The sequence below is a fragment of the Equus caballus genome, chromosome 10, assembly GCF_041296265.1.
Source record: "Equus caballus isolate H_3958 breed thoroughbred chromosome 10, TB-T2T, whole genome shotgun sequence".
In the NCBI taxonomy this organism is placed as follows: Eukaryota; Metazoa; Chordata; class Mammalia; order Perissodactyla; family Equidae; genus Equus; species Equus caballus.
Window position 1 is genome coordinate 77,295,667 of NC_091693.1, and position 19,448 is coordinate 77,315,114.

Sequence of the window (19,448 nt, forward strand, 5' to 3'; positions counted from 1 at the left end):
GATAATGAATGGATTTGGATTAACAGCATAATAGCTGGCAGTGATTTTATTTTTTAACTTAGAATCTTGAAAAAAAGTGATAACCATTTCAGAAAGCCACACTGGAATTAGAATACAAAAAAATATTTTTAAGTGAAATAAATAGGAGTAGTCATCAGAACTATATACACTATTCATATGCATGAGAATGAATTATTTCCTCTAGAAAACATTAAAGCAAACCAGCATGCCAACATGTAACTGTTAATTTGTGCCTTTAAAACTAAGAACTTAAAAATTACTTTTAAGCTAATGAAGGTGCTACTTCCTTTTGCTGGTTCCTACAGTCTCAAGCTCACTTAAATCCTACCTTCCTGACCCAGTTTAAACCTTATGGCAATAAATACCTACCCATACTCCTTTGCAACGTGTACTCAGTAGACCCTTAATTACCCCACTTCCTTATGTAAGAGCAGCACACCACCTGGCCAATTCCCATCATTAAGCTAATTCAATCATCTGCATTAGTCAGGTTAAGCTACTACATTAACAACCCCCAAATATCAGTGGCTTAAAAGACCAAAGGTATATTTCTTGCTCATGTACATGTACATAATTGGTCCTGAGTCGTCAACTCAGGAATCCAGGCTGTGGGAGAAGCCACCATCTCAAATGATGTACAGGTTTTGACAGAAAAGAAAGATCTTGCCTCAGCAAGTAGAGGCTGATAGGTATCACTTCCACTCACAACTCCTCGACCAGTACTATGGACACAGCCCTGCACATCACAAGCACTCAAGGAAATGCAAATCTTTGATGACCCTCAGAAAGCAGAGAAGCAGAAATATTTGGTGATAAGAACTAACACCCACCAACTAAACTACTCATAACCACAGTCAACTGGACCCATGACAAAACCATATAAACATCTGTTGGAAGGTATTTTCCTTATAGTCAGGACATGAATAACACTGACTGAGCATCTATATGTGTCAGGTACAATGCTAGTGACTTTCACAATCATAATAATCTCATTTCCCAAACTTTCATTATTTTTCCTTACCCCACAGCTGACCCCAAGCAGATAACTTTTAAAAGGGACGTTATCTAACATAAATATTCTCTCACCCTCATATTTCCTATTGTCATTCATCTTGCCCTGGAGAAGCCACTGAGATTCTGACATTCACCTGGCTAGACTTACTTATTTCCTCTTATTACCATAGCACATTTTCTGTACCACCATCAGAGAAGTTAACAAACTGCCTTATACTGCCTGTCTTTCCTAAAAGACTATAAACTACTAAAATTAGGATTACCTTACTTTGTACTTTATTCTGTTTCCAATACACAAAAATAAGTTTTATGCATACACATACTGTATATATTTCAGTTAATCAATTAAAAAAAAGACTAACCTTATTCAGTTGTTCTTCCATTCCTGGTATCAACATAACACAAGCAACACACACTCCAACAAGCAAGAAAAGTGCATAGATCAACCTAGTTACAGTGGAGTTGTTTCCACTAGGACAGCATCGGCACAGCAGACACGGGGCACTGCCACACAAACATGGTATCTGGGAAAAAAAATATTAAAAAGCAGTATGGTTTAAAATGATACAATGAAAATTTATGTTCTATCCACTCAAAAAAGAAAAAGGACTGAAATTAATTACCAAGAGACTAAAGGTTATTTGGTTCACATATATCATCTATAAACTATAAAACTTAATTTCTGAGTAAAGATGGAACAAAGTCAAACATAAAGTACTTGCCCTCTCTATCAAGCAAAATGAATAAAATCAGTTAAAACAACAAAGGGGAAAAAAAGCAGCAGCAGCAACCAAAGTTTAGCTAAAAAAAGCAATAAAATATTCGTAATTACAGGCCCATCTCCAGCTCCTGCCCTTTAGCCCCCAGAAATCAGAGTGGTGAATTCACAAAATTCTGAGAATTCTCAAACACTCCAAAGGAGGAAGAGAAGGGAACTGGAATCCTTATCTTTTCCCTCTTCTGACTCGATGGTAGCGATAAAGTGAAAATTACTACTAAAATTAGGCAAAACAGGATAAGTAAACAACCAGGGCTAGCTAACTTTCTCCAGTGGAACTCCCCATTAAACTACAGTTTACCCAAGGGGGACAGGACACTTCCCTGATCAGAAGAGGTGAACCCTGGTAAGGGCATTTCACGATATCTCAGAAAGACAGTGTAAGTATTCTCATGAAGACTGACCAGAACCTGAGCTGGGCTCCACCACACCATCAGACTGCAGGAAGGGGGACAGATTAGGACATTCTGGCCCTCTAACCACAGCTCTAGGGGAAAGGAGTCTCAGATACCATGGGAAGAGAATATTGTAAAGGCCAGACACACTACAGCAATTAACATAAGGTAGGGACAGAGGTGCATATTTTAAGCTTCAGTAAGATAAAAATAAACGTCATGGCAACTACACAAACATATTCTAACAAAAAATAAAAAGAAATAAGCATACCCCTCAGAAAAAAAAAAGAAATTTGAAGAATACATTCTGAAATAAAACAACTCAGTTACAAAAGGAAATTCCCTACAAGTGCTTCATTCTGGTTATAGAAAAATGACAAAAAGCAAATAAAAAGGAGATCAAAAATGAAATGGGAAAGAACAGACCAAGATGGAAAGGAGACTGCAAGACTAAATAAGGAAAGAACTGAGAAGCAAAAAAATGTTAAAGAACTAATAATTAACTATCAAGAAACAAAAGAGACAGAGCTGAAAACAAAATCATTGATGGAAAAAAACTTGGGAAAATTACCACAAATTCAGGCCAAGGTGGATAAACAGTGACCAGACTTACCTTACTGCCTTAGTCAATGGGGGAAAAAAAAAATGAAACAACAGTTTTACAGACAATTAAGAACAGGCAATGCAGGACAGTCATTTCTGGGAGAAGGAAACAATGTGAGCTCAATGATTGGCCCATCTTTCTCCTTGGGGAGAGTCTCGGTGCAGGCAGGGGAATCCAGGCAGAGGTCAGTAGTCTACCTGGGTTAAGGAGACAGAGTAGGGAGTTCAGGGAAGTGAAGGCAGCTAGAATTCACAGGGCAGGATCCTGGAGAAAAGAAAGCTGAACGGAGTAAGCTCTGGAGATCTGCAGAGGCTTCAATTTGAGTCTTTAGCAGAGCAGTGATCAGTGCATGTATCTGAATAAATTACCCAAGGGGTGGGGAGGAGTTGGGATTCCCACCAACCAGAGTAGAAAAATCTTGTAAATATATGAGGCATTGAATAGAGTTATAAAGCTATTACTCAGTACTGGGGGAAAAAAAATCAGCCATAAGACTAAAGGCCACTCCAGTCTCCCTTAACAAAGCCTAAAAGCAAACATCAAAGCAGATCAAATTCTCTTCAAGTTACTCACCTATATCCAATGAGAAAGCCCAAGAACATTTCTTTAAAATGCCAAGTATATTCAGCACAAATCAAGATAAAATTTACATGGGCTGACATTTAATAAAAAATCTGGGGGCCAGCCCTGTGGCCTGGTGATTAATTTGGCCTGCTCCACTTCCGCAGGCCAGGTTCAGTTCCCGGGTGAGGACCTAAACCATTCGGTGATGGCCATGCTGTGGCAGTGACCCACATACAAAATAGAGGAAGACTGGCACAGATGTTAGCTCAGGGACAATCTTCCTCAAGCAAAAAGAGGAAGATTGGCAACAGATGTTAGGTCAGGGCAAATCTTCCTCAGGAAAAAAACCAAAAAAGTGTAGGCATGCAAAGCAGGAAAAAACAATATATAATGAGGAGAAAAAAAATGAATCAAAACCAACCTGGAAATAACACAGATGACTAAATTCAATGATAAATTATGGCACTGAAATATTATTGTAACTACACTTCATATGCTGAAAGAGGTAGAGGAAAACATGAGCATGTTAAGGAGAGACATGGAAATCACTTAAAAGATACATATCAAACTTGTTGAGATAAAAAATAAATATATGAACTAAAAAAATACTGAGAAGACACTGCAGGAAAGAATAATGAATCTGAAGACATAGCAAAAGAAATGAGTGAAAGACTAGTGTAAAAATGAACAGAGGATCAGTGGTGTGAGTCAACTTCAAGCAGCCTAATAAAGTGAAATTGTAACTCCTAAAGGAGAGGACAGACAGGAGAGTCTTTCTGGGGAAATACTGTTCCCAATGTTCCCAAACTTAAAGAGAACCATAAACTCCCAGATCCAAGAAGCTCAACGAAACCCTAGTGGAATAAACATGATGAAGACTACACCAACTCACATCATAATCAAATTCCTTAAAAACAATGATAAACAGAAAAATCTTAAAAGCAGGCAGTAAAATAAAGGCACATTATATACAGAGGAACAAAGACAGACATCAGACTTCTAGTAAGAAATATTCCAAGTCAAAAGTCAGTACTGAACAAAGAAACTGTAAACATAGAACTATATACTCAGCAAAAGTATCTTTTAAAAGTCCAGGCAAAATAAAGACATTTTCAGACACAGAAAAGACAAAAGAATCCTAAACTAGCAGATGTAAACTATGAGAAATGTTGAAGGAAATCCATCAAGCAGAAGTTATGCCAGACACAAATCTGGATCTACACAAAAGGAATGAAGAACAAAAATGGTAAATGTATATGCTTTTTCTTATATAAAAGTTACTTTAAAAAATAATTATCCTTTTAAAGCAAAAATAATAGCAATGTATTGTTGAGGTTTATAACAAAGGTAGAAGTAAAATGTATGACAATTGCAAACAGGCTACAAGAGCAAACATTCAATTATAACACTGTAAGGTTCTTAAACTAAAAATAAAGTGGTATGATACAACATGAAGGTAAATTGTAATAAGTTAAAGATGCATACTATAAATTGAAGTGACATAAAAAAGTGAAACAAAGAAGTATAGCTAGTAAGCCAAAGGAGATAAAACAGAATACTAAGAAATGGCCAATTAATCCAAAATATGGCAAAAAACTAGGGAAAGGGACAATGAACAGATAGGGCAAACAGAAAACAAAATGAAAATGGTAGATTTAAGACTAAACATAATTAATAATCACAATAAATGTAAATGGTCTAAACACTCCCAAATAAAAGGCAGAGATTGTCACACTGGATAAAAAAATAAGATTCAACTCTCTTTTCTAAAAGAAACCCACTTAAATATAAACAAATAGATTAAAAGCAAAAGAATGAAAAAATATATACCATGCTACAGCAGTATCAGACAAAACGCATTTCAAAGCAAAGAATCTTAACATAATTAAGGACGGTCATTTCATAACGGAAAGTGTACATACAAGGAGATACGGGATATTCATGGAGGAGCTAAACAATCCTAAATGTTTCTGCATCTAGTAAGAGGACTTCAAAATACATGAAGGATAAATTAATAAAACTGAAAAGAGAACAAACAAATCCACATTTATGTTCTCTTGTTAGCTGAAATATGAGAACAAAAATCAGTAAGGATAAAGAAAACAAAGACTTTCAAAAGCTGTGCCTAATTGAAATTTAGGGAACATGTCATTTAACCAGAGCAGAGTACAAATTATTTTCAAGAGTACACAGAACACAACCAAAACAGACAATATTCTTGGCCATAAAACAAATCTCAAATATCAATAGGTAAAAAATGACTCAAATCATACAACATGTATTCTTGGCCCACAATGGAATTCAATTAGAAATCAGTAACAGAAAGACATCTCAGAACTAAATAACATACTTCTAATTAACCCACAGGCAGAAGATATCAAAAAAGAAATCAAACAGAATGAAAATAAAACACCACATGTGTGAAATGCACATAAAGTAGTATTTAAAGGAAATTTTACAGTATTAAATGGCTATATTAGACAAGAATAAAGGTTTCAAATTCATGACCTAAGCTTACACCTTAAAAATTATATGAACAAATTAAACCAAAATAGGCAGAATAAAGAAAATAATAAAGTGAAGAAATCAATGAAACAGAAAAACAAGAAAATCAGTGAAAGCAGTCTTAGAAGACGATTACAACTGAAAAACCTAGAGTCAGCCTGATCAGGATAAAAATGAGCAGGAGAGCAAGAGTGAATACACAAATCATCAATATCAGAAATGAGAGAGAAGATATTACTACAGATCCTACAAGCATTAAAGAATTATATGGGGAAAGTAAGAGCAATTTTATTCAATAGCTTAGATAAAACAAACTCCATGACAAACTCAAACTACTGGAAGTCATTCAATAAGAAATATATAAGATGGATAGCCTGATATCTATTAAAGAAATTGAATTTGCAATTAAAAACCTTCCAAGGCACAGATAGCTTCACTGGTGAATTCTATTACAAGTTTAAGGAATAAATCACACCACTTCTATACGAACTCTTCTAGACAACTCAAACCACTGCAGAAATCTTTCTGGTTGGCCAGAATCACTGATACTAAATCCAAACACATTATAAGAAACAACAGACCAATATCCTTCATAAATATAAACAAAAAAATTCTTAATATCTTGTCAAGTCAAAATCAACAACATTAAAAGTATACAAAGACTTCTAGTTTCTGTTTCCCCATGTAAGGAGCTTAGAACTCCATCCTAACAACAAGTAAAAAGTCAAAAAGACTAAAAATTCAACAACTCTTCTAGGATCTATAAGAAAGATGAGGACACAGGGTAAATCTGCCCCAAAGATTGGAGAGACAGAAAAGCAACCACAGGGAGTCCAGGTTTCCAAAGAAAAGAATCACAAGTGGAACCAGTGCCCAGGTAGGATAACCTGAACTGTAATTGAAGAATTGCTGGAGGTTCACTGTGGACAAGTCTGAGATTGAAAAATTCCAGTGAAACCCAGTCATAAAGAGGCCCCCCAAATTTTGTAAACTCTACCTCTAGGAGTTCAACCAGTTTCTCACAGCAAACCTAAGAGAAAAATTCCCTCATGCTTCCTGAAGCTGTGGGGAAAAGGAACCACTTTAAAACATACAAGGGCCAGGCCCAGTGACCTACTGGTTAAGTTCAGTACACTCCACTTTGGTGGCCTAGGTTTTGGCTCCTGAGCGCAGACCTACACCACTTGTCTGTCAGTGGCCATGCTGTGGTGGCAGCTCACATACAAAAAAAGGAAGACTGGCAGCAGATGTTAGCTCAGGGTGAATCTTCCTCAGCAAAAATCAAAAATAAAATACACCAGAGCATTCTGTTCTTAACCAAGTCTGCTCTCAGAAGAAAGTAGTTAACCAGAACCTAATCTGCTGGGCTATTATCAGAGCCTAAATAACTTAGGGGAAGGAAAATACTCAACTCCAGCCCACTCTAGCCATCCTCTCCCACCTAAGGGGGGAGAAAAAGACAGAGAAAAGTGGTAAAATCCAGAGCCCAGAAGCATAGGATCGCTAAAATACTAAGACCTAATCACAGGACTACGGAACACTTTTACTTCCTCCATACCTCACCACATGATCAAAAGCTAACTGAGGGCAGTTTCTTTTACTGGGTAAATCATGTCCAACTACCAAGAAAAACTTACAAGGTATGCCAAAAGGCAAAAAACACAATTTGAAGAGAGAGAGCAAGCATCAAAACCAGGCATGGCAGGGATGCTGGACTTCTCAAACTGAGTATTTAAAACAACTATGATTAATATGCTAAGGACTCTAACTGACAAAGCAGACGGCATGCAAGAACACATGGGCAATGTAAACACAGAGATGGAAATCCTAAGAAAGAACCAAAAAGAAATGCTAGAGATCAAAAACACTAACAGAAATGAAGAATGTCTTTGATGGGCTTATTAACAGACAGGATATGGCTGAGGAAAAATATCTCTGAGCCTGAGGATCTCAATAGAAATCTCCCAAACTGAAAAGCAAAGAGAGCAAAGACCGAAAAAAAAAATAGAAGAGAACACCTAAAGACTGTGGAACAACCACAAAAGGCGTAATATAATGGGAATACCAGAAGGAGAAGAAAAGGTAACAGAAAAAATAATAGAATTTTCCCAAATTAATGTCAGAGATATATACCCCGCCATGTGTATATATATCTCCTACACCTAGTCATATTATTTTCAAACTACAGAAAATCAAAGATAAACAAAAAGTCCTGAAAGAAGCAAGAAGAAAAGGTATATTCCTACAGAGAACAAAGATAAGAATTATATCCAACTTCTCCTCAAAAACCACGCAAGAAGAGAAGGTAGTAAAATATGTAAAGTGTTGAGATTAAAAAAACCCCCACCAACCTAGAGTTCCCTACTCTGCAAATTATCCCTCAAAGTAAGGAGAGGGGCTGGCCCAGTGGCACAGTGGTTAAGTTTGCACGTTCCGATTCAGCAGCCCGGGGTTCACTGGTTTGGATCCCGGGTGCGGACATGGCACCGCTTGGCACACCATGCTGTGTGGTAGGCATCTCACATATAAAGTAGAGGAAGATGGGCATGGATGTCAGCTCAGGGCCAGTCTTCCCCAGCAAAATGAGAAGGATTGGCAGCGGTTAGCTCAGGGCTAATCGTCCTCAAAAAAAAAGGGAGAAATAAAGACTTTCTCAAATAAAAATTGAGGGAATTTGTTGCCAAATTGTAGATCTGCCTTGGAAAGAAATGTTAAAGGAAGTTCTTTAGAGACAAGGAAAACAATATAGATCAGAAACTCAGATCTGCATATAAAAAGAAACAGCAATGGAGAAGGAATAAGCGAAGGTAAAATTAAAAATGTTTTATTCTTAAATGATCTAACAGATCACAGCTTGTTCAAAATCATAAGAGCAAAATGGTATTCTATTATGTATGCATACACATGTATCTTATGAGTATATACATGCTTATATAGATATGTAAATGAAATGAATGACAGTAATGACACAAGGGACAGGAGGGAAGAATTAAGATTATTTTGTTATTATAAGGTACTCACACTACCCATGAAGTGGTTTACTGTTATAGTGAAGTATATAGTCTTATAGTGAAGTGTACAGAGAAGTACTAGTGTTATCTGAAAATGGTTTAGTTCTAAACGTATCCTGCAAATTCTAAGGTGCTGTAGATTGAACGTCTGTGTCATTCCAAAGATCACACATTGAAAATCTAATGCACAAGGTGATATTAGGAGGTGGGGCCTTTGGGAGGTGATTAGGTCAAGAGGACAGAGCCCTCATGAATGGGATTAGTGCCTTTATAAAAGAGGCCCTAGAAAGATCCCTCACCCCTTCTACCAGGTAAGGACACAGCAACAAGTTAGCAGTCTGCAACCTGAAAGAGGGCCTTGACTAGACACAGAAGACGACCATGTGGGCACCTTCATTTCAGACTGCCAGCCTCCAGAACTGGGAGAAATAAATGTCTGTTGTTTATATGCCACCCAGTCTGTGGTATTTCATTAGAGCAGTCCAAATGGACAAATACATAGGGGGACCATTAAAGAAGGATAACTGATTTGCTAAGAAAGGAAAGAAAATGGAATCATATAAAATGCTCAACTAAAATCACAAAAGGCAAAAAATAGTGGAAGACAAAAATAGGAACAAAGAACAAGGGCAACAAATAGAAAACAGTAACAAATACGGTAAATATTAATCCCACTCTATCAATAATCACTTTGAATATTAATAGTCTTAATACACCAATTAAAAGAGATCACCAGAGTGGATCAAAAAAGACAACCCAATTAGTTGGTGTCTACAAGAAATCCACTTTAAATATAAGATACATACAGAATAAAAGTAAATGGATGGAGAAAAATATACCATGCTAACAATAATCGAAAGGAAGCAAGAGTAGCTGTATCAATTCCAGACAGAGCAGACTTCCAAGCAACAAAAGTTATCAGGGATAAAGAATGACATCGCATAATGATAAAAGGGTCAACTATCCAAAAAGACATAACAATCCTTAACACACATGCAACTAACAACGGAGTGTCAAACTATGTAAAGCAAAAACTGATAGAACTCCAAGGAGAAAGAGATGAATCCACTATCACAGCTGGAGACTTCAACACCCCTCTATCAGAAATGACAGATTGAGCAGGCAGAAAATCAGTAAGGACATAACTGAACTCAACAATACCATCAATTAAATGGGTATAATAGATATCTATAGACCACTTTGTCCAACAACTACAGAATATACATTCTTCTCAAGTTCACATGGAACATTCACTAATACAGACCACACTGTGGACCATAAACTACATCTTAAAAAATTTTAAAAAGTAGAAATCACACACAGTCTGCTCTCAGGCCACAATGGAATTAAACTAGAAATCAATAACAAAAAGATAACAGGAAAATCCCCAAATACTTGGAGATTAAACAACACACTTCTAAATAAACACACGGGTCAAAGAAGAAATCTCAAGAGAAATTTTAAAATATTTTGAACTAAATGAAAATGAATACACAACTTATCAAAATTTGTGCAATGCAATGAAAGCAGTGCTTCAAGGGAAATTTATAGCATTGAATGCATTTACCAGAAAAGAAGATCTAAAACCAATTATGTAAGTTTCCACATTAGGAAACTAGAAAAACAAAAGCAAATTAAATCCAAAGTAAACAGAAGAAATAAAAACTAGAGCAGAAATCAAAGAAATTGAAAACAGGAACTAGAGAAAAATCAGTGAAACAAAAAGCTGGTTATTTGAAAAGAACAATAAAATTGACAAGCCTCTAGCCAGGCTAATTAATAAAAAAGAGACAGGACAGAAATTACTAATATCAGAAATAAAAGAGCTGATATCACAAGTCCTACAGACATTAAAAAAATAATAAAGGAATACTATGAACAACTCTATGCCCACAAATGTAATAACCTAGAAGAAATGGACCAATTCCTTGGAAGACACAAGCTGCCCAAAATCACACATTTCAACAATATGAGCAGGCCAAAGAAAGTGAATCAATAATTAATAACCTTCCAAAACAGAAAGCACCAGGCCCAGATGGGCTCACTGGTAAATTCTACTAAACATTTAAGGAAAAATTATATTCTCCACAATCTCTACAATCTCTTTCAGAGGACAAAAGCAGAGGGAATACTTCCTAACTCATTCTTTGAGACCAGTATTACTCTAAATACAAACCCAGATAAAGACATTACAAGAAATGAAAACTACACATCATCTCTCATTAACACAGATGCATAAATCCTCAAAAAAAATTAGCAAATCAAACTCAACAATGCATAAAAACAACTATATACCATGATCAAGTGGGATTTACCCCAGGTATGCATGGTTGGTTCAACATTTGAAAATCAATTAATGTGATCCCTCAAATCAACAGGCTAAAACAGAAAAACTACACAATCACATCAGTAGATGCAGAAAATGCAGCTGATAAAATCCAACACTCATTCATGATAAAAACTCTCACTAACCTAGGAATGGAAGGAAACTTCCTCAACTTGATAAAGAATATCAACAAAATACCTACAATTAACATCATACTTAATGGTGAGAAACTTGAAGCTTTCCCACTAAAACCAGGTACAAGGCAAGGATGTTCCCTCTCACTATTCCTTTTCAACACTGTACTGGAAGTTCTGCCTAACGCAATTAGACAAGAAAAGGAATAAAAAGCATACAGACTGAAAAGTAAAAAATAAACCTGTCTTTGTTTGCAGATGACATTATCATCTATGTAGAAAATCCAAAAGAACAGACCAAAAAAACTGGCATAAGTGATTATAGCAAGCTTGCAGGACACAAGATTAATATATTAAAGTCAATTGCTTTCCTACATACCAGCAATGAAAAAGCAGAATTTGAAATTAAAATCACATTATCATTTACGTTAGCATCCAAAAAAATACTTAAGTATAAATCTAACAAAGTTCATACAAGGTTGATATGAGGAACACTACAAAATTCTGATGAGCAAAATCAAAGAACTAAATAGATGGACAGACAGCGCATGCTCCTGGGTTAGGAAGACTCAATACTGTCAAGATGTCAGTTCCTAAACCTGATCTATAGGTTCAACACAATCCCAGTCAAAATCCTAGCAAGTTACGGTGTGGATATTGGCAAAGTGATCCTAAAGTTTGCATGGAGAAACAAAAGATCCAGAATAGCCAACACAATATTGAAGGAGAACAAAGTTGGAGGATTGACACTATCTGACTTCAAGACTTAACATAAGACTACAGCAGTAATCAAGACAGTGTGGAACTGGCAAAAGAACAGACAAATAGATCAATGGAACAGAATAGAGCACCCAGAAATAGACCTGCAAAAATACAGTCAACTGATCTGTGACAAAGGTGCAAAGGCAATTCAATGGAGCAAAGATAAGTCTTTTCAACAAATAGTGCTGGAACAACTGAACATCTACAGGCAAAAACATGAATCTAGACATAGATCTCATACCCTTCCCAAAAAGTAACTCAAAACATATCTTAGACCTAAATGTAAATCACAAAACCATAAAACTCCTAGAAGATAACATAGGAGAAAATCTAAATGACCTTGGGTTGTGGCAATGGCTTATTAGATACAACATCAAAGGCATGATTCATGAAAGATATAATCAATAAGCTAGCCTTCATTAAAATTAAAGAATTCAGGGCCAGCCCCACGGCTAAGTAGTTAAGTTCATGTGCTCCACTTCAGCAGCCCCGGGTTCGCCAGCTCGGGGCATGGACATAGCGCCCCTCATCAGGCCATGCTGTGGCAGCATCCCACACAGAACCAGAATGACTTACAACTAGGATATACAACTAGGTACTGGGGCTTTGGGGAGGGAAAAAAAAAGAAGAAGATTGGCAACAGATATGAGCTCAGGGCCAATCTTCCTCACACACTCACACACACACACACCCCCCCAATCTTACACACACACACACACACACACACACAAAGCATGGGCTCTGGAGCCAAAAAAATAATAATAAAAAATTAAGAAATTCTGCTAGGCAAAGGCCAATGTCAAGAGAATGAGAAGACAGGTCACAGATCATGTGAAAATATTTGCAAAAGACACATGTGATAAAGGACTGTTATCTCAACCATACAAAGAACTCTTAAAACTCAACAATAAGAAAACCTGATTAAAAAATGGGCCAAAGACCTTGACATCTCACCAAATTAGATACACAGATGGCAAATGAGCATATGAAAAGATGCTCCACATCACATCATGTGCATATGAGAAATGAATATGAGAGCAACAATGAGATACTACTACACACCAATTAGAGCGGACAAATCTGGAACACTGACAATGACAAATGCTGATTAGTATGTGGAACAGTAACTCTCACTGATTGCTGGTGGGATTCAAAATAGTACAAGCACTTTGGAAGACAGTTTGGCAGTTTCTTACAAAACTAAACGTACTCTTACCATATGATCCAGCAACTGCACTGCTCAGTATTTACCCAAAGGTTGAAAACTTATGTCTACACAAAAATCTGCATATGGATGTTTAGAGCAGCTTTACTCATAACTGCCCAAACTTGGAAGCAACCAAGATGTCTTTCAGTAGGTTAATGGACAAATAAACAGTGGTTCATCCAGACAATGGAATATTTTTCAGCGCTAAAAAGGAAGGAGCCATGAAAAGACATGGAGGAACCTTAAATGAATACTACTAAATGAAAGAAGCCAATCTGAAAAGGCTACACGCTGTATGATTCCAACTGTATGACATTCTGGAAAAGGCAAAACTATGGAGACGGTAAAAAGACCAGGGTTGGGGAGTGGGTGGAAGGGTGAATAGGCAAGGCAGAGAGGATTTTTACGGCATGTAAACTATTCTGCATGCTACTATAATGGTGGATACTTGTCATTATACATTTGTCCAAACGCACAGACTGTCCAACACCAAGAGTGAACTCCAATGTAAACTACAGACTTTGGGTGATTATGATGTGTGAATGCAGGTTCATTAATTTTAACAAATGTACCACTCTCATGGGGGATACTGATAATGGGGGAGACTATGCATGTTTAGGGGCAGGAGGTATATAGGAAATCTCTGTATCTTCCTTTCAATTTTTCTCTGAACTGAAAACTACTCTAAAAAACGTCTTTAAAAAAACTATATAAAACCAATAACACATTGTGATGAGGTGGGGTTTAATCAGGGAAAGCAAGGCCGGTTAACCTTTTGAAAATCAACCAGTACAAGTCACCATATTAACAGACTAAAGAAAAATCACTATGGTCATCTCAACAGAAGCAGAAAAATCACCTGACAAAATTCATTAGCCATTCATGATAAAAAACAAACACACTTTCTGCAAACAAGGAATAGAATACCCTCAATTTGACAAGGGGCATTTACAAAACATCTATAGCTGCCAACATACTTCATCTTCAAAGTCTAAATGATTTCCTCTATGATCCAAAACAAGGAAGAACATTTGCCCTTGCCACTTGTATTCAACTTCACACTGGAGGTCGTAGCCAATATAACAAGGCAAGAAAAAAAAGAAAAGGTATATACATTGGAAAGGAAAAAATAAAACTGCCTCCATTCACACATAATTTTCTACATTAAAAATCCCAAAGAACTTACAAAATGCTCCTAGAACTATAAGTGAGTTTAATAAGGTCAGAGGATGCAAGGTGAATATACATGTATCAATCATACTCCTGCATACTAGAAATAAATAATTGGAAACTGAAATTAAACAAACAAAAAAGAAATACTTAGGTATAAATCTAACAAATATATATATTAGATCCCAAATGATGAAAATTAGAAAACACTGATGAAAAAACTCAAAGACCTAAATAAATGGTAAGATAAACTGGGCTCAGATTAGAAGACTCAATATTGTTAAGATCTCAGTGCTTTCCAAACTGATCTATAGATTCAACGAAATTCCAATCACAATCCCATTGGGAATGTGGGGAGAAAGACCAACTGCTTCTTTAATTTATATGGAAAGGCAAAGGAACTAGAATAGTCCAAAGAATTCTGAAAAAGAACAAAGTCAGAAGACTCATACTACCTGATGTCAAGACTAACTTTTAAAGAGACAGTAATCAAAATACAGTGGTTTAGGGGCGGAGCCAGTGGCACAGCAGTTAAGTTCGTACGTTCCGCTTCTCGGCGGCCCAGGGTTCACCTGTTCGGATCCCGGGTGAGGACATGGCATCGCTTGGCACGCCATGCTGCGGTAGGCATCCCACATATAAAGTAGAGGAAGATGGGCATGGATGTTAGCTCAGGGCCAGGCTTCCTCAGCAAAAAGAGAAGACTGGCAGTAGTGAGCTCAGGGCTAATCTTCCTCAAAAGGAAAAAAAAAAAAAATGGTGCTTTAGGCAAAAGTATGAACATATAAATGGAACAAAACAGAATTCAGAAAGACTTACACAAATATGGTAAAGGGATTTTTGATAAAATTGCCAAAGCAAATCAATATAGAATAGATAATCTTTTTAACAAACAGCTCTGAAATAACTAGATATCCATATTTACAAAAAATAAACTTTAAACCAGAATTGAACTATATATCAAAATTAACTTAAAAAGTGCACAGAAAAAAGGAAATTGATAAATTGAGCCTCACCAAAATTAAGAATTTCTGCTCTTTGAAAGACACCATGAAAACAATGAAAAGACAGACCACAGACTTGAAGAAAATATCTGCTAATCAGGTATCAGATAAATCATTCGTATCCAGAATACGTAAGGAATTTTCAAAACTTAATAAGAAAACCACCAAAATTAAAAATGCGCAAAACATTTGAACAGACACTTTAAGGAAGAAAATACACAAATGGCAAATAAGCACATGAAACAGTCTTTAACGTCATTTGTTATTAGGGAATGCAAACTAAAACCATAATGATAAACCACTACACACATATTAGTATGGCTAAAATAAAAAAACTGGTAACACCAAGTACTGACAAGAATGCAGAACAATTAGAACTTACTTTCTTTGCTGGTGAGAATGAAAAATGGTACAGCCATCTTGGAAATCAGCTTGGCAACTTCTAAGTCAAACGTACGCTTACCATATGACTCAGCAACTCCACTGCTAGATATTTACATAAGCAAATAAGAACTTATAGTCACACAAAAAACCTTAATAGAATGCTTACAGCTACTTTATCAACAAAATCTGTAAATGACCCTCAACCGGTGAATCGATAAACTGTGGTACATCCAAGCAATGGACTACTATGCAATAGAGAGAGAGAAGCTACTAATACACACAACAATATGAATGAATCTCAAATGAATTATACGATGTAAAAGAATCCAGACTCAAAAGGCTATACGCTGTATGATTCACTTTATACGACATTCTGGAAAGGCAGAACTCTGAAGACAGAAAAAACAGAGGTTGCCAAGGATTAGGACAGCAGAATTTTTTAAGGTGGTAACTGTTCTGTAGCAGTTACACAACTACATGATTTGTCAAAACTCACAGAACTGTATACTACAAAGCATGAATTCTATGTAAATTATATCAACTCAACAAATGACAAAAATGAATATAGAAAAAATAATATGGAAAGAAAACAAAGACAACATAAGATGAAGGTAACTGGTGTCCTTAAAATACAGAATCCTCTAAATAAAACACACAAAACAGGACATTCAAAGACATAATATAAGAAAAGCTTCCTTAGATGAAGAAATGAATTTGTATTTTCAAAAGAACACTATTTTTCAGAAGAAAGAAAAAGTGACAAAAGATTTAGTCAGACATATTTGGTCAGTTAACTTCAAAGATATGTAAAAACTCTTCAGATACCCAGGCAGAAGAAAAAAGTCAATTGCACATGTGAGGAGATGTGCTGGGAGGGGTTAGGTGGAAGACAGAATACAATCCACAGAAACACAAAGTTCTGAAGGAAATGGGTATACTATTACAGCAGTCCACAAAGTCTCTCAAGAATACAACAGACGTTTTTAAATGTGAAAGAATTCAGGGATTTCAGCATCCATCAGTCCTTTTTGAAAAATCTATTAGATGACAAAATTTGGTCAATTAGGAGATGACATTAAGATAAAAATCCTGGAGAAGCCATGATAAAAAGGAATGCTTAGAGGTTTGAATCCACTCAAGCGCAGAGCAGTGGTTCTCAAACTGTAGCCTGCATCAGAATCACCTGAAGAGTTTATTCACACACAATGCTGGGCCCTAGTCAGTGGTCTCTGGTATGCTGATGCTACTGGGTCCAGGGGAACACACTTTAAGAATGATTAGTTTAGTTCTAAGACTAAACAACTGTGGGAATTATGGTATAAAACATAATGGCCACATATTAAAAAATAATACAAAGCGATTCTAGTTTAAGATGGCGGACTGAACAAACTATATGAATTTACCCATGCTCCCCTTAGAAATACCAATAAAGTGAAAAAGAACGGCATTTTTTAAAGAAGCAACTAATTTAGAAAGTCAATAAAAACCAGGAGAATAAATCCGGAAAAAATATAATAACTCACTCAACAGGCCTAGAAAATTGAATTACAAACCATCAAAGGAAAAACTCAAGAAGTAATAAAATTTACAGCAGAATCCCCAAATGGATCAGGAATTGGTGGCACCAGGTGCCTCCATAAGTAAGGCTGAAGGTAGATGTGAAAACAGGATTGGCCGAATGTCTCTTTAAAGGGCAGTTAAGACTCCCAGATTTCATTCCACTTCTGGATAAACCCTGGCGCTACTGTAATTTGGGCTGAATAATCCTCTGCTGTCGGGGGCTGTCCTGTGCATTGTAGAATGTTTAGCAGTATCCCTGGACTCTACCCACTAGATGCTATTAGCACCCCTTTCCTCAAGTGGTGACAATTAAAAATGTCTGCAGACATTGTCAAACACCCCTTCAAGGGCAAAAACAGTGAGAACCACTGCTGTAGAAACGTCTCCTTAGAGGAATCGTTTTAGGTAACTCCTGATGAAAAAAAATCTTCACTCAACATTCAATAATTCCTTTACTTTTTTTGTTAAATTCAGAAAAATTTAGATTTAATGGTTTAAAAATACATGATTAGCATGATATCATTCCTAAAAAAAGTATTTTTGTCTATTCATTTACCCATTTCTATGTATGCACTCAGAGAAAAGGAATGTTAGCGGTGGTGGAATTTTTTTGTGACATTTTAACTTTGTACTCTGAATGCTCGACTACTCACAGCAACTACGAATCGCGTACAAAAACAAGTCATTGTACTAAAAAATAAAAAATCTAGCAGAGGCTGACACAAAATAGACAGTAATTACTAGCTCTTTCTTTTTAACTACTTAACTATATTAAATATCTCGGGGGCAAAAAATGATAGCTATTGTATACAAGGTCCAATCATTTAAAAATCAGTTCTAGTCACTAACACCATTGTTGAGGCTGGGGTGAAGAAAAGCACTTAAGTAAGCATAAATTCCTGGTACTGTGGTAGTTATGGGATTAAGTGGGAGGTCCACAGATGTTTATGATAGTGTTTAAAGCAATTGCAAATCAAAGAGACAGCCATTCGTGAACCAAAGATTAGGATCAATCTAATTCTAGGCTACTTAGCAAAAGATAATTCAAAATGAAATAAAACATTTAACACTCCAATCTCTACACAGTAGCAGTATATGCAATTTTTCTTTTATACTTTTTCCATAGTTCAGAAATTTTCTACAGTTGTTTTACAAATTAGAAAAAACTTCTACAAAAATTGACGAAGCCTGAACAAACTTAAGCAAAAAATGTGGTTTGTTTTAATTCTGGCTTAACTGATCTAATTCAATAACTTGAATACTTCTGAAACTTTGAATAAATTTTAATTTGTCAAAACCTCTAAGTAAATGAGCATATTGACTGTTAAGACTGTGGAACAAATGGATTTGTGTATCTCAAGGCAAATTCCCTTTCAAGTGCTATAGAACTACACTAAAACTGAACAATTCAGGAACAGAGAGACAGAGGCACCAGGAAGGAAAAGGAAAAAGATGACCAGAACTGCATCCCATAGAATGAATTCCTAGACTGGCTACAATAATCTAGAATTGTGAAGAACAACTTAGGCCAATCAGCTTCTCTACCTGGCCAAGAGATCTAATCATTGGAAGAAAGGAAACTGCCTCCTTGTTACTATCTTTCCAATATACCTGGATATTAACAATGACTGAAAGGCAGTCAATTTTATTACAGTTTTCTAGTCAATGAAGGTGAAGAACTAAGTAAGGAAAAGCACTAATAGGAATATAATTTTCCCTACATTGCTCACTAAAGCTATTTTCTTTCTGACTTAAAACAGATAAAGAAAAAAATCCTTAAAACTTTTCTTTTTTACTATAATTGTCCTTGAAGCAAAAAAAGTTGCTCATCACTGATCTGAAAATGAGACCAAAATGGAAAACACGTATTCCTCCTTTTAAATCTTTACTATGTACAAAGAACATGACCACTCGCAAAGCGGAGAAAATCTGACTTTACAAATCGAATTACACCACATCTTCCCCAAAAAAGAATGAAAACAATCTCAAAATAATCATTTATTATTTTG

At 36.0% G+C, this 19,448-nt stretch overlaps 1 protein-coding gene across 3 annotated transcripts in view; it reads right to left on the bottom strand.

The window, feature by feature from the left end:
• The window catches only part of SERINC1 (serine incorporator 1), a 39,265-nt gene that overhangs the window by 18,136 nt on the left and 1,681 nt on the right, over positions 1-19,448 (bottom strand). Inside the window, exons 2-3 of one of the 3 annotated variants that reach the window (XM_070223697.1) lie at positions 15,878-15,981; positions 1,398-1,559 (exon numbers count right to left, since the gene is read on the bottom strand). In XM_070223697.1, coding sequence (XP_070079798.1) covers positions 1,398-1,433 — 36 coding nt within the window. In that variant the 5' untranslated portion in view covers positions 1,434-1,559; positions 15,878-15,981. Of the gene's footprint in view, positions 1-1,397; positions 1,560-2,821; positions 3,010-15,877; positions 15,982-19,448 lie in introns of all 3 variants that reach the window. The other 2 variants (XM_070223699.1, XM_001504205.6) reach the window with 2 other exon arrangements.